The 11,687-nt window shown below is 51.6% G+C and overlaps 3 protein-coding genes across 3 annotated transcripts; 2 read left to right on the top strand and 1 right to left on the bottom strand.

Moving 5' to 3' along the window:
* Positions 1-1,346: 1,346 nt before the first annotated feature.
* Positions 1,347-4,793, bottom strand: LOC130910180 (major histocompatibility complex class I-related gene protein-like). Its single transcript, XM_057827206.1, has 8 exons — positions 3,744-4,793; positions 2,979-3,254; positions 2,614-2,904; positions 2,217-2,504; positions 1,909-2,127; positions 1,607-1,660; positions 1,504-1,532; positions 1,347-1,440 (listed from the first exon to the last, which is right to left on the bottom strand). Exons 1-8 carry the CDS (start codon positions 3,802-3,804, stop codon positions 1,411-1,413), a joined length of 1,248 nt encoding a protein of 415 aa, XP_057683189.1. The 5' UTR covers positions 3,805-4,793; the 3' UTR covers positions 1,347-1,410.
* cibar1 (CBY1 interacting BAR domain containing 1) lies at positions 3,715-7,316 on the top strand. The gene is made up of 9 exons (XM_057827207.1): positions 3,715-4,392; positions 5,738-5,972; positions 6,054-6,122; positions 6,182-6,283; positions 6,361-6,366; positions 6,437-6,541; positions 6,601-6,714; positions 6,775-6,882; positions 6,949-7,316. Exons 1-9 carry the CDS (start codon positions 4,364-4,366, stop codon positions 7,060-7,062), a joined length of 882 nt encoding a protein of 293 aa, XP_057683190.1. The 5' UTR covers positions 3,715-4,363; the 3' UTR covers positions 7,063-7,316.
* Positions 7,317-8,327: 1,011 nt separating this feature from the next.
* Positions 8,328-11,611, top strand: LOC130910649 (zinc finger protein 771-like). The gene is made up of 3 exons (XM_057828124.1): positions 8,328-8,630; positions 9,294-9,550; positions 9,724-11,611. The coding sequence occupies exons 1-3, from the start codon at positions 8,378-8,380 to the stop codon at positions 10,543-10,545; spliced, it is 1,332 nt and encodes a 443-aa protein (XP_057684107.1). The 5' UTR covers positions 8,328-8,377; the 3' UTR covers positions 10,546-11,611.
* The last annotated feature ends 76 nt before the right edge of the window (positions 11,612-11,687 follow it).

The following is an 11,687-nucleotide window of genomic DNA, read 5'->3' as shown; positions in this document are numbered from 1 at the left end:
GGGTTATATCAGAGCGGAAGAACCGTCTGTGCGACTAATTGATGATGTTTTGTTTTTCTGCGTTATAATTATTATTATTTTTTAATTTAAAATAGTACAATATACAGAAACCGCAAATCAATTTAAATGATGTACTATATATGTACATCAGATTAAGTCATACCAAATCATATTGAGACATAGGCAAAAAATAGATATACTTGGTAAATGTTTCTGAATGAGCTTCAGTTGCAGATTGCTTTTTCTGTTTTCACAGCGACTTGAAATACATTTGCGCTTCAATCAAGAATAAATATTGGGGCTTTTGGGGCTGAATTTACGGATGCGCCCCCCGCCCCCTCCTTCACCGATGCGCATTTGACGCTCGACGAACTGCGTCCGATTGACATCATAGTACACCTGGGTCTTGGCGTTTCCAAACCTGCGGCAATTCATTATCGGAATCCTTTATATGAATATAACGGCCACCTGTTTGCATTTCCGGGCACCGGAGAATGTTCAACTGCGGAGCAATCGGGATTGTCCAAGTAGGAAATTGACACCGTGCATTTTGTACCCATTTATTGAGCCAATAAAAAGAGCCACGAAAAGAGTGCAAAAGTCCAAAAGTTTGAAAGGGAACAACTCCGGAGATCGTCTGTTTTATACGTTTCTCTAAATTCATACAATGTTCATTCAAAACAAATTCATGTGACAATTAAGCAGAAATGCACATGCACGGCCCCCAACAAGTAACACTCTGAAATTGATTTCATAGTCATGTATTTAACTAGACGCTTGCCAGTGACAAGGACAGACATTCAGTTCATTTCAACCAGAATCACTGCCTAGATAGCAGACCGACATTGAAAAGATGTCCATCTTATATTATTGAATCAACGTCACTTTTGCGTCCTCAATTAATGTTGTTTCAACGTTGAAATCCTTACGAAAGCCAAACGTCATTTCGATTATTAATAATATTGGAACAACGCTGAATCAATGTTATGTTTTGGACCAAAACTCCCGCTCATCCATAACGCAATGACTTTCCGATCATATTTCCCGGTCAATCGGAAATCAACTATTTGTCAACATTAGTTCATCAACTATAAAACAATGTTAACCCAACCGTCGCCTGACATACCATAGAACAAGTTTGTTTCAACGTCACTTGACGTCGAAAATTTCCATGTCGACCATGCTGATGAACGTTTATTCAGTGTCGCTCTGCTATCTGGGCGGCTGCGTAGGAACGCTCAGTTCTGCTCCAAATAGATTGGCCGTCTGGCGGTGTCCGTAGCAGACGGTGAACTAAATGAGTGCCCTGTCAGAGTTAAAACAAAAAATCAATGAGAATTTCTCCACAAAAGTGTTCAAAGGAAGACAAAAATTCCACTGGTATCGGCCCGTCCCGTTCCAAGCCGTCGCTCATTCGGCGGTCAACAGCTTTTCCGCGTGCTGCGGAGGAGCGGAAATTGTTAGTCGCGGATCGTCGGCGTCCGTTACCGTCGACATTCTCACCTCGGCGCCGTTCTCCGCAGACCCCACGCCTGCCGAGACACAAAGACTTAGCGCGAACTAGCTGTTGTCGTCGCCCTCTGCGCGCTTCCCGTGGTCTACTTACCTGAATCGGAGGAGAGAGAAGAGTCGGAAATCCGGCCCGATCCCGTCAGGCTGTCTGCGAAGGGAATGAAAGACCGCGGGAGTTCAAGAGCGCTCGCGTCGACGGACGTAAAACACGGCATATGCGTGGTACGCTCAATTTCAAGTGTGTGCATCTTATGCATTGCGCCTTTCTACACAATAGTTTGACATAACATCAACAACATGGAAAAACCTGATACTGGAATTTGTGTGTGCGTGGCAGCAACACGCTTCAGTACAGCACTGAATGAATTCAAGGATAAAGGAGTGCGAGGTCATTACCTAGTTGGCAGTTAACATCCTTTCCCGCAACGACGACAACATCACCGTCATTACGCATCCGACGGATCGGCCGTTTCCACGGCCACCTAGCGCCTCCTTTGCCTTTCTTGCAGCGGCGCCACACCAGCACGGCGACCGAAACGGCGACCAGGAGCGCCGTCGCGCCCAGACCCGCCGCCGTGGCCACGGTCACGGCGGACCGGCCACAAACCTCGCCGTCTAGAGGGAAAACGTATACGGAGACCGTTACGCCAATTTCATAGTTCGCGGCGGCGGCGTCAAAAATGCGCTCACGCTCGCCTCCTCACCCCAAAGCGTTTCCACGCGAAGGCCGGACGGCGGATGTCGTAGAACGCAGGTGAAGCGGGCGCGGTCCGTTTGGAGAACCTCCACGCCGTCCCGCCTTTGGAAGGTCCAGTCATGGTTGGGTCGCACGCCCGTGGACGCCACGCCGTCCTCCGCAAGCAGCGTGCGTCCGTCGCGCCGGATCTCCAGACTGACGTCCTTGAAGGGGAAGCCGCTGGCGTGGCAACTCAGCAGCGCCGTGCCGCTCTCGGAGCGCGTCTTTTTAGCGAACATGACGACGGACGGCGGCGCTGAAGGACAAAAACGGAGACTTACAATCACACGCGGCTACCGATCGGCCGTCCGACCGAGACGAGAATTTGGCCCGACTAAAAGCGGGCGGATGGACGGCGTACTTACGCGGAGGCCGCGCCCGGTCGCTCCGGTAGCCCAGAAAGCGGCTCATCCAGGTGACGCACTCTTTGTCCAGGTACGCGCGGGTGTAATCCTTGAGGTTGGGCACATCGTCCCACTTCCTTTTGGTCTCTTGCGCGGCCGCCGCCGTCGCCACCCACTCGGAGCGCTCGTGGTGGAAGGACAGGAAGTCCGAGCCGTCGTAGCTGTAGGAGTCCACGCCGCCGCGGAAGGCCACCGCTCCGTCGGGCCGCAGGTCACCGCGGCAGCCGTGCCGCCACTGGAGGACGTGCACGTCTGGGGGGCCGAGCCAAAGCGTTAGAGAGCGAGCCGGCCGGCCGGCCAGTTGGACGAGGGGCAAACGGCCCTACCCGAGCGGTTGTGTCCCATGCGTTGGAGCAGGATGTCCACGTTGACCCTGAACCACTCCTGCTTGCTCCTCCTGGACAGGCTGCCCTGCTTCCAGTAGTTGGCACTCATCTGACTTTCCATCCACGCCTGCTTGGGGACCTTCTTCTCGACCCCGCTGTCGTAGTAGTCGATGACCTGACCGTCCAGCACGCCCATGGCGGTGAACTCCCGCGCGCCCGGCAGCCGCAGCGCCCCTTGCGACAGCCCCGTGTAGATGTACATCAGGCTGTGAGTCTCTGTCGACACGTGAAGAAGAAATTGCCTTTCTCTAGGTTAGGTGTTATAGGAAAGCCCGCTCTTTTTTGGATTTTGTACTCTGCATCTCAAAGACTTCATTTAATACAGAACCGATGGAGCCTTCTGACACTTGTCATCAAATTCTCGAGCTATTCTTCCAAAGTCGCGTTTGACAAAGTGACACGCCTCCATTCAGCGGTGAAAAAAATAAAGAGTGTTATTTTGGGCTGACTCCCAATGCCACTCGCACTCATCTGCGAGCTGACAGTCAACTCACCTGTCGCGCGCACAGAAAAAGCTGGCCCGACCTGACGCACGCACGCGCGCGTTCAGCAGTTGCCTTCCTCGCCTTTCTGTTTCTGTTTCTCACAAAATCAGCGCTCACACATTGTTGACTGACTTTTGGTGCCACATTTCGCTTCAAAATCAACAATCAAAATGTTTTTTTTTGTATTTTCACTTTACATTTGAGGTGAGACCCAACTTACCTGTGTTTGAGATGAACGGAGCATAGTTCAAGAAAACCAAGAAGATGACAAACATCTTCATCTTTTTCCCAATCACATGAAGTCGTCCAAAACCCTGAAACGGATTGAATTCCTGCTGAGAAACGTCGATCGATCGATTGTCCGTCCGTCCGTCCTTTGACTCCGTTCCTCAAGACTGTCAAGATAGCTCCTCCCCTCCTTCCATCTCATCACGTCGCGTTCACTGCTGATCGGAAACTTCAGATCCTTCTTGCTTTGTGGTTGGGCCTCGTTTTCTTGCCCCGATTTTGACAAATTCTCTGTGAAAGGAGCTGGACTCGACAGTCATCGTCGTCGCGAGGACTTTGTTCGAACCGCTTTCTTTTAATTTTGTTTGCACTAGTCGACTTTTTCCTGACTTTCGTTTCGTTTTCTTTCACGTCGTGTCTGGCCGGGGCCCCGTTGTCTTCCGACAGATACTTAAAATTCCAACTTTTGGCTGTGTCCAAAACGCAGCGAACTAACTCCATGGAAACGCCTGCAAGCTAGCGACGTTTGTCTTCATTTGTTTCGTTCGTTCGGCGTGAGTGACGTCCGCCCGCCCGTGGACTTTTCTTTTTACTTCTCGTTTCTCGGCAGAAATGATTCGAACTCCCGATGCGCGAACGAGGTAACTTTTTTTCCCGTCATTGTTTTGGCGTTTGTTTCAAGGGAAGGCCGTCGGTGTTCGCCGAGCTAATTAGCCGCGTCTCGCTAACGCGTCGAACCTCGCAAGCGAAGGAAAAATGCGAATCGTCATTTGGCTTCGGCAGTCACCCTGGACTCCAAATCGCACTCCATCAGTATTATTTTTGTGTTAACAGCGCACGCACGTTTAAACAACAACGATGTTTTTGAAAATAAGTTCATGTGCCATTTTCGTTTGCCGTTTGCTTGCCTAGATGTATTGTAGAAGAACAGCGCTGTTTATTTCAAGCACGTTGGAGCAGTGGCGTTCCTAGCCTACACTGTGCCCTGGGAGATAAGACACACAGAAAAACATACAATCACAAAAAAAAAAACGGCAACAGTTGACCCACAAGATATAGCGCATGACGTATACTTAGCACAACCAAAACACAGTATTTGCTAAGAATGATACATTTATTACCGGTGTTCGGCCATTCCTTACTACACAATGTTCAGTGCGCTTGCGCAACCATCCGGATGCATGCGCACATGTGCAAGCGGCGAGTACTCACTATTTTTGGTTTTATTTCGTTTTTTACAAGCGTTTCATTGCCTCAAAGATACTTTTTGATTGTATTACCCTCTAATACTTTTAACCATTGTGTTGTTTTGTGTTAGCTTTGAAGCAGTTGACCACACTAGTCAAGTACGTATTTAAACTGTCCTTATTTGATATTTGAACTACACTAAGTATTTTCTTAAGGCATTTTTAGTACGTTCTGCCTGTATGCATCGAAACAAAACAAGTTTAGAGCACACGGTAGTACTTTAGGTGTCAAATTTGATTAATGTAGACCTTTCGCCGATGTAGGAGATTTTGGCAGAACATCGGTATCGAACCCGTTGAAGGTGCACAGCAATAAACATGTGCAAGAGAATATTAGTTTAACATCACAAACGATAACAAGGAAAATGTGGAAGATTCTACTCGTGTCTAGTTGTCTCAGATGTGTTGACTGCTACAGGGGCCCCCGTTAGAGAGCACAAGAAATGAAATCAAATACTTTTTTGGGGCTCACGTGCAGTTGTGCATACATTTACAGTATTATCTGGTGAATAACATATAGTCAACATTCACAGGTTTCCTAATGTGTTTAGCTTCTTAAACCACAGCATTTGAATGGTAAACCAACTATAGTCCCCCTTCAAACCACTACATTAACTGCTCACACCATTATTTGAATATGATGCTAACCATCAGAGCCGGTTAAAAAAACAAGCTAACCACTACGACAACCGAGGACCCCCATTGCGTCGGAGGCCGTGACCGTCGCGTTTGTTTTCAGGGACAATCAGACCAAGAGGATCCGGGAGAACATTAGCAATGTTAAAAAACACTTTGGCGAGCTGTGCGCCATGTTCGCCGCGTACGGCCGCAAGACCGCCAAGCTGCGCGACGAGGCCGACGCGCTGGTGCGAGAGATCGCCGACTACGCCGACACCGAGACGCCGGGGCTCAAGAAAAGCGTGAAGTGTTACGCCGAACACCTGGCCAAGATTCAGGACTACCGGCAAGCCCAGGTCCGTCCCCTCCGATCGGCGACAGCTGCGCGTCCGTCGCCGATCCGCACGTCCCGACCCGTCCCTTCTGCCCGCTTACAGGTGGAGCGACTGGAAGCCAAAGTCATCGAGCCGCTCAAAGGCTACGGCGCGCTGGTGCGGCGGAAACGGGTGAGTGGCGCCGTCGGCTTAGCGTTTAGTCGGGCGACCTTGACGGCGCCGTGGCGCAGGAGGACGTGAAGGTGGCCTGCGGCGCCAGGAAGCACGAGTCCAGAAAGATGGAGCAGCTGGAACGAACTCGACAGCGAAACCCGGGCGACCGGCAAGTCATCGTATCCTTTATTTTATTTTTTTTCTCGCCCGTGCGCTTTGGCGGCTCCGGGGCCCCTTTCCTGAACCCCGCCTCCAGTCCCAGGTGTGTCGTCGGCGCTCTTGCGTGACATGTGTGACGCCGTGATGATGATGATGATGATGGTGTGCGTCAGGCCGAGAGCGAGTTGCAGCGAGCCACCGTAGACGCCGCGCGCACCACGCGCCAGCTGGAGGAGACCATCGACGACTTTGAGAAGCAAAAGATTCAAGACATCAAGGTGGGACTGCGGCCGTCCTCGCTCGATCGCGCGTCGCTCATCGCTCGCTCCCCATTCAGAGGATCCTGTGCGATTTTGCGTGCGTGGAGATGACCTTCCACGCCAAAGCCTTGGAGCTCTACACGCTGGCCTACCAGAGCATGGACGGCGTGGACGAGGAGGACGACCTGGAGGTTGGCGGCCACGCGCTCGTAGAGCCGGGAAAAGCCCTGACCGTTGCCGCCTCTTTTCAGGTGTTCAGGAGCTCGCTGCGTCCGCCCGACTACCCGCCGCGCGCCAACTCTCGCGCGTCTTTGGACGGGACCGCCTCCTCCTTCCTGACCTCGACGGTGGCGCTCCAGGTAGAGTTTGCCCGCCGGCTACGGCCGCCGCCCGTCTTTTAATGCCGTCGCTCGCCTTCGCCGCAGAGGGCCTTGGGCCGGCCGGCCGGAGAAGAGGGAGAATCGGAAGAAGAGGAAGAAGAAGAAGAGGACGAGGAGGAGGAGGAGGAAGAAGAAGAGTCTGAGGAGGAAACTCGATGACATGGTTTTTACCCTAATAAACTCCACGTGTGCTGCTCTGGCATTACACCAATGTTGACGGACACTGAGGAATTCACGTAGCAATCTTTCTTTTGTCTTTGTTATACTTGACGCTAACGGATGTCCAATCTACATGGACTAACCCTCCCGGTCCAAACAGATCGCCGCCGCCGAAAGAGGAGCGTTTGCGGTTGAAATGAAGCCGACGCGCGTCGGTGTCAACGGCAGGCGACGAGATAATAAAAAGAAATCAAAGTCCAGATGCTGTGTTTTCTTCTCACATTGATAGAGAAAATCAAGTTGTTTTTATTTTGAAACCATTGGAAGTTTTCATTGTCTTTATTCTAAACTTGAGGTCGACCGTAAAGTCGAGAAGTTCTTTCATCGTCATCGAGCGCACGGTTGCTAGGTGGGAAAGAAACTCGGTCGCACCGTAACATTCGCCCAGTCCAATAAAAATACATTTTTAAAAAAACAGCCCAAATGACAACCTCGCCTTCAAGATAAGATGTTTGCCTTCAACTCGATCCAAATTTTGATAACCAGGAGGGAAAAAATCAAAAGTGGGAGATGGGAATCAGGAGATGAAAAGGCTCAGCCTATTTTATTGCCATTTCCATGCACAGAATATTGAACAATTAATCATATATGTAAACAGAAATCACTGACTTGAAGTACAACTTAGCGTTTCAAATCGGCTCAATATTGTCATTCTGGAAAAAGAATATTGCCATTGTTGATGGCGTGGCTCAGTGGTAGAGTAGTTGTGCCCCAACCAAGAGGCTGTGGGTTAGATACTCTGCCCTGATGATGGCCTTGAAAGGTGGAAAAGCGCGATATGAGGAGAACAACACTATTTACTATTGTTGTCAACAGCAGAAAGAAATCCACTGGAGACCAGTCAAAACCCCAGAATATATGACAAAACACCAACAAGAAATAAAATGGATGAACACGTCATTTTTCAAATTATTGTTGAATTCGTACCTCCAAATCAGAAATGACATGCAGTTCACAGCTCCAGGCGCTGAGGGGCGCAAAAACGCCATATATAATTCTAGCAAAAAATAAAAAGATGCTACTGGATGCCGTGCAGCTAAAGTTCAAGGTGTAGAGGAGACATACAAGTGTTAAAACGGAACCAAAAACCCTCAAATCAAAAGTGTTTCTTCCAAAACCTCCAAAGTTGGCCAAAAGTAGCCCAAATACGATCATACCCCCATCATCTGGCAACGTTGCTACTAGCGCGCATGCGCGTAGTCACGTTTCAAAGAGCAACCCGGAAGCGTCCGCGTTTACCTCGGCGGCGCTAAAAATGGCGGAGGCTAAGGAAGAGGATGAGGAGGACGAGAGGCCGAGGCCCACGCCGACCGAGAGCCGCCTGAGGGAGGCCGTCGAGCGCCAATTGGCGGCGGCGGCCGAGCGCGTCCTGCGGCTGCTGCTGGAGGAGCGGCCGAGCCCGGACGCGCGCCGCCTCAGGCGCCTGCTCGCCGACGCCCTCGCCGCCGCCGTCGACCCCATCTTCAGCGAGTACGAGGCGGGAGCGAGAGCCGTAGCGCCCGCGGGAGGTCAGTACTCGTCCTCGACACCTGGGCTGCCGTTGACGGCGCTAGACGTCCGAGTCACCGGATGTGGGAGGGAGGGAGGGAGGGGGAGGGAGCCCCCCACGTCATTTTCATCGTTTACTCATTGGCGGCGAGCCCCCCCCCCCGAAGCGGGAACGAACGAATGAATGTTTATGACTTCAAATGCAGGGATTGGACGTCTACTAGGGGAAAAAACTCATTTCAGTTGACAGCACAAGAATAAAAAGAGCCAACTTCAATGCAACTTACAGTATTTCTTTCGATCAGTGTCAAAGCATCAGCAATTAACCTGCCAGAGATGAACAATCTAGTTGAAATTCAAACGGTTTGGACGTCAACCGGTGATTCACTACAGAAGCGTATTGCTCCCACTCAGGGGAAAAAAAGGCAAATATCACGTGTTTACATCTGATATCAACTACCATCTAAAAACCTAAATCATTATCGTGTAAAAACGTGATACTGGACTTTGAGTAGCAGCACTACACTACCGTGATTCAAAGACTGTCATTTTCAAGAGCCACGCTATTGGATCATCACCCGTAATTAAAAGCAGGATTCATTTTTTGATGCTGATGATGAAAATGGCATTTTGACAGTGACAAGAGTGCAAAGGTAACAAACGGTAGGTCTCCTCCCTTTCAGAGGCCGAGCCGGGGGAAGCGGGCGAGGTGAAGTCCTTCTCCCTCCTCCGGCGCGTGGCCGGACGCGCCCGGGAGGCGGAGCCCGCCCGGGGCCGTCCGCCGGGCTCCCAGCGAAGGACCTGCCGGGTCTGCGGTGAGGGGTTTCCCTCCGGCGGGGCCAGGGATGCGCGCCGCGGGCCCATCTCGTGCCCGGCGTGCGGGAAACGCTTCTTCGATCAAAAGGGAAACGTAACGGCGCGGCGCCGCCCCCGTGCGCAGGTGGCGCGCTCTGCTCTTTGCCTCCACATCGGTCAAAAATGGTTCAACTAAGAATGCATGATTTTTTAATCTACATATTGCATTTTCTAGTTGTATAAAGCAAAAATCGGTCTGAATTTTTGTCAGAAGAAGCAGAGACTCGCTCGAAATGACACGAGACTTTGTGCCTTTAGAACCCTCGGAGCGGCGGCGCGGACGACAGCAGAAGATGCGGGCCCGGCGACCGCCCGAACGACGAGCGTCCCGGCTCTGACCTCGGGGACGGCGTCCAATTTAGCGTTCCCGTCCGGGACGACGGCGCCCAATTTAGCGTTCCCATCCGGGACGACGGCACCTTCCCGTGCGAGGCGGCGCCGCCGCTGTCGTCGTGCCAAGCGTGCGGCAAGGCCTTTCCCGGCAAGAGGGCCCTGAACCGCCACGCCAGGCTGCACACAGGCGAGCGGCCCTTCATTTGCGAGTTCTGCGGCAAGACCTTTGCCGAGAGGGCGGTCCTAAAGCGGCACCTGAAACGACACGCGGGCGGCGGGCCGCGCACCCACGGCTGCGAGGCCTGCGGCAAGACCTTCGCCACCGCCCAACACCTGCGCGTCCACCAGAGGATCCACACGGGCGAGAAGCCCTACGCCTGCCCGGCCTGCGGCAAAAGCTTCCGGCAGGCGGGCAACCTGTCGGCGCACGCCAAGATCCACTCGGGCGAGAAGGCCTTCGTCTGCAGCCTGTGCGGAAAGAGCTTCCGCCAGAAGATCTCGCTGGAGACGCACGAGCGATTCCACCGGCAGGAGCGGGCCTTCGCCTGCCCCGACTGCCCCAAGCGCTTCGTGCAGAAGGCGGACCTCAAGCGCCACGCGCTGACGCACTCGGGCGAAAAGCCGCACGCCTGCCGCCTCTGCCACAAGCGCTACCGGGAGAAGCGCTCGCTGGAAGCGCACGCCAAGGCGCACGCCCGCGCTTGCCTGACCTCAGACGGCGGCCGAGCGACGAGCGCGCTTGTTTGAGAGCCCCCAAAGTCACGGATGACAAAAGGGACCTTTGTCCTGAAACTGAACGCGTACCTTTGGCGTCCACCTGATTGTTGTTGTTTCATTGCTGTCAAAATGACAAACTCTGATGTCTAGTGGCTTCATTCATGCTACCTTTGCGCAAAAGCTTTTTTCTTGCCAGACCCTAACCCATAGTTAGGCTAGGTCTTAATGCACAAATCCAATTTTTCGTCATATCTGATTTTTGGCATGCCCGTTCAGACTGCCTTTGTCCATTGAGACCGTTCAAGTATGACGCATGCGCACTCATTCGCAGTCCGACACGCGCTGAGCAAGAAGACCCGTGTGCGCAGAAGCATCAAAACAAATGACCACACGTGCCGTCTGTCATTCCAGGGAAATCGTAGTTTGATTTCCAAAAAGAGGACACAAATAACAGATATAAATAATCCCCGTTTAGGCTTAGGGTTTAAAGTTCATTTGGATCGATTGCACGCACGCGCTGTCTGTGCATGTCACACACACATACGGGCAGTTGCCCCGACTGTCTGCCGTGTAAGCAATCTAGAAATATTGCTCATATAGAGCAGAGAGAAAACCCAGCATTCTGAGGCCCATTTTTATGACTCGTCAAGCCCGACCCTTCCCCAAAAGCCGTGTTCGAGGCAAGCTAGGCGCTAACGCACAGCTTCCGTAGCGCCCCGTCTCTCTCGTTCTTTGAGACATCATGAATTCCGATTTGGGAGACATTCTTGTGGCCCAGATCGGATTTGAAACGGTCCACTTCAAGTTAATGCCTCACTCGAATCGGAAGAACATGAAAAAATTGGATTCGTGCCGTAAGACCTGCAGTACGAACCTAGCCTTGGAGTCATCGACACCATTTGTACACCAAAACGATCAAAATTGTCATGCGACGCAAGGTCTTTTTGTTTGACGTCCCAAAAATGACCGCCCGAAAATGTGGCTTTTTTTCTATGTAATTTTAAAGAAAAAGTGAAAAAATGCTACGTGTCCTATAGCTTTTGTCCAAATCACATCATTTTACAGGATCAAGACACATCCAAATCAGGCTATTGTTCCTGTGGCAGAAGGTACACTTTTTCTCATTCGTTTCCAATGAAAAAATGTCTCCTCCGTTTAATTCAATGGTCTTT

Source organism: Corythoichthys intestinalis, chromosome 22, assembly GCF_030265065.1.
Source record: "Corythoichthys intestinalis isolate RoL2023-P3 chromosome 22, ASM3026506v1, whole genome shotgun sequence".
Taxonomy (NCBI): Eukaryota; Metazoa; Chordata; class Actinopteri; order Syngnathiformes; family Syngnathidae; genus Corythoichthys; species Corythoichthys intestinalis.
Note: the sequence above shows the minus strand (reverse complement) of the source record. Positions and strands in the feature narration are given on the sequence as shown.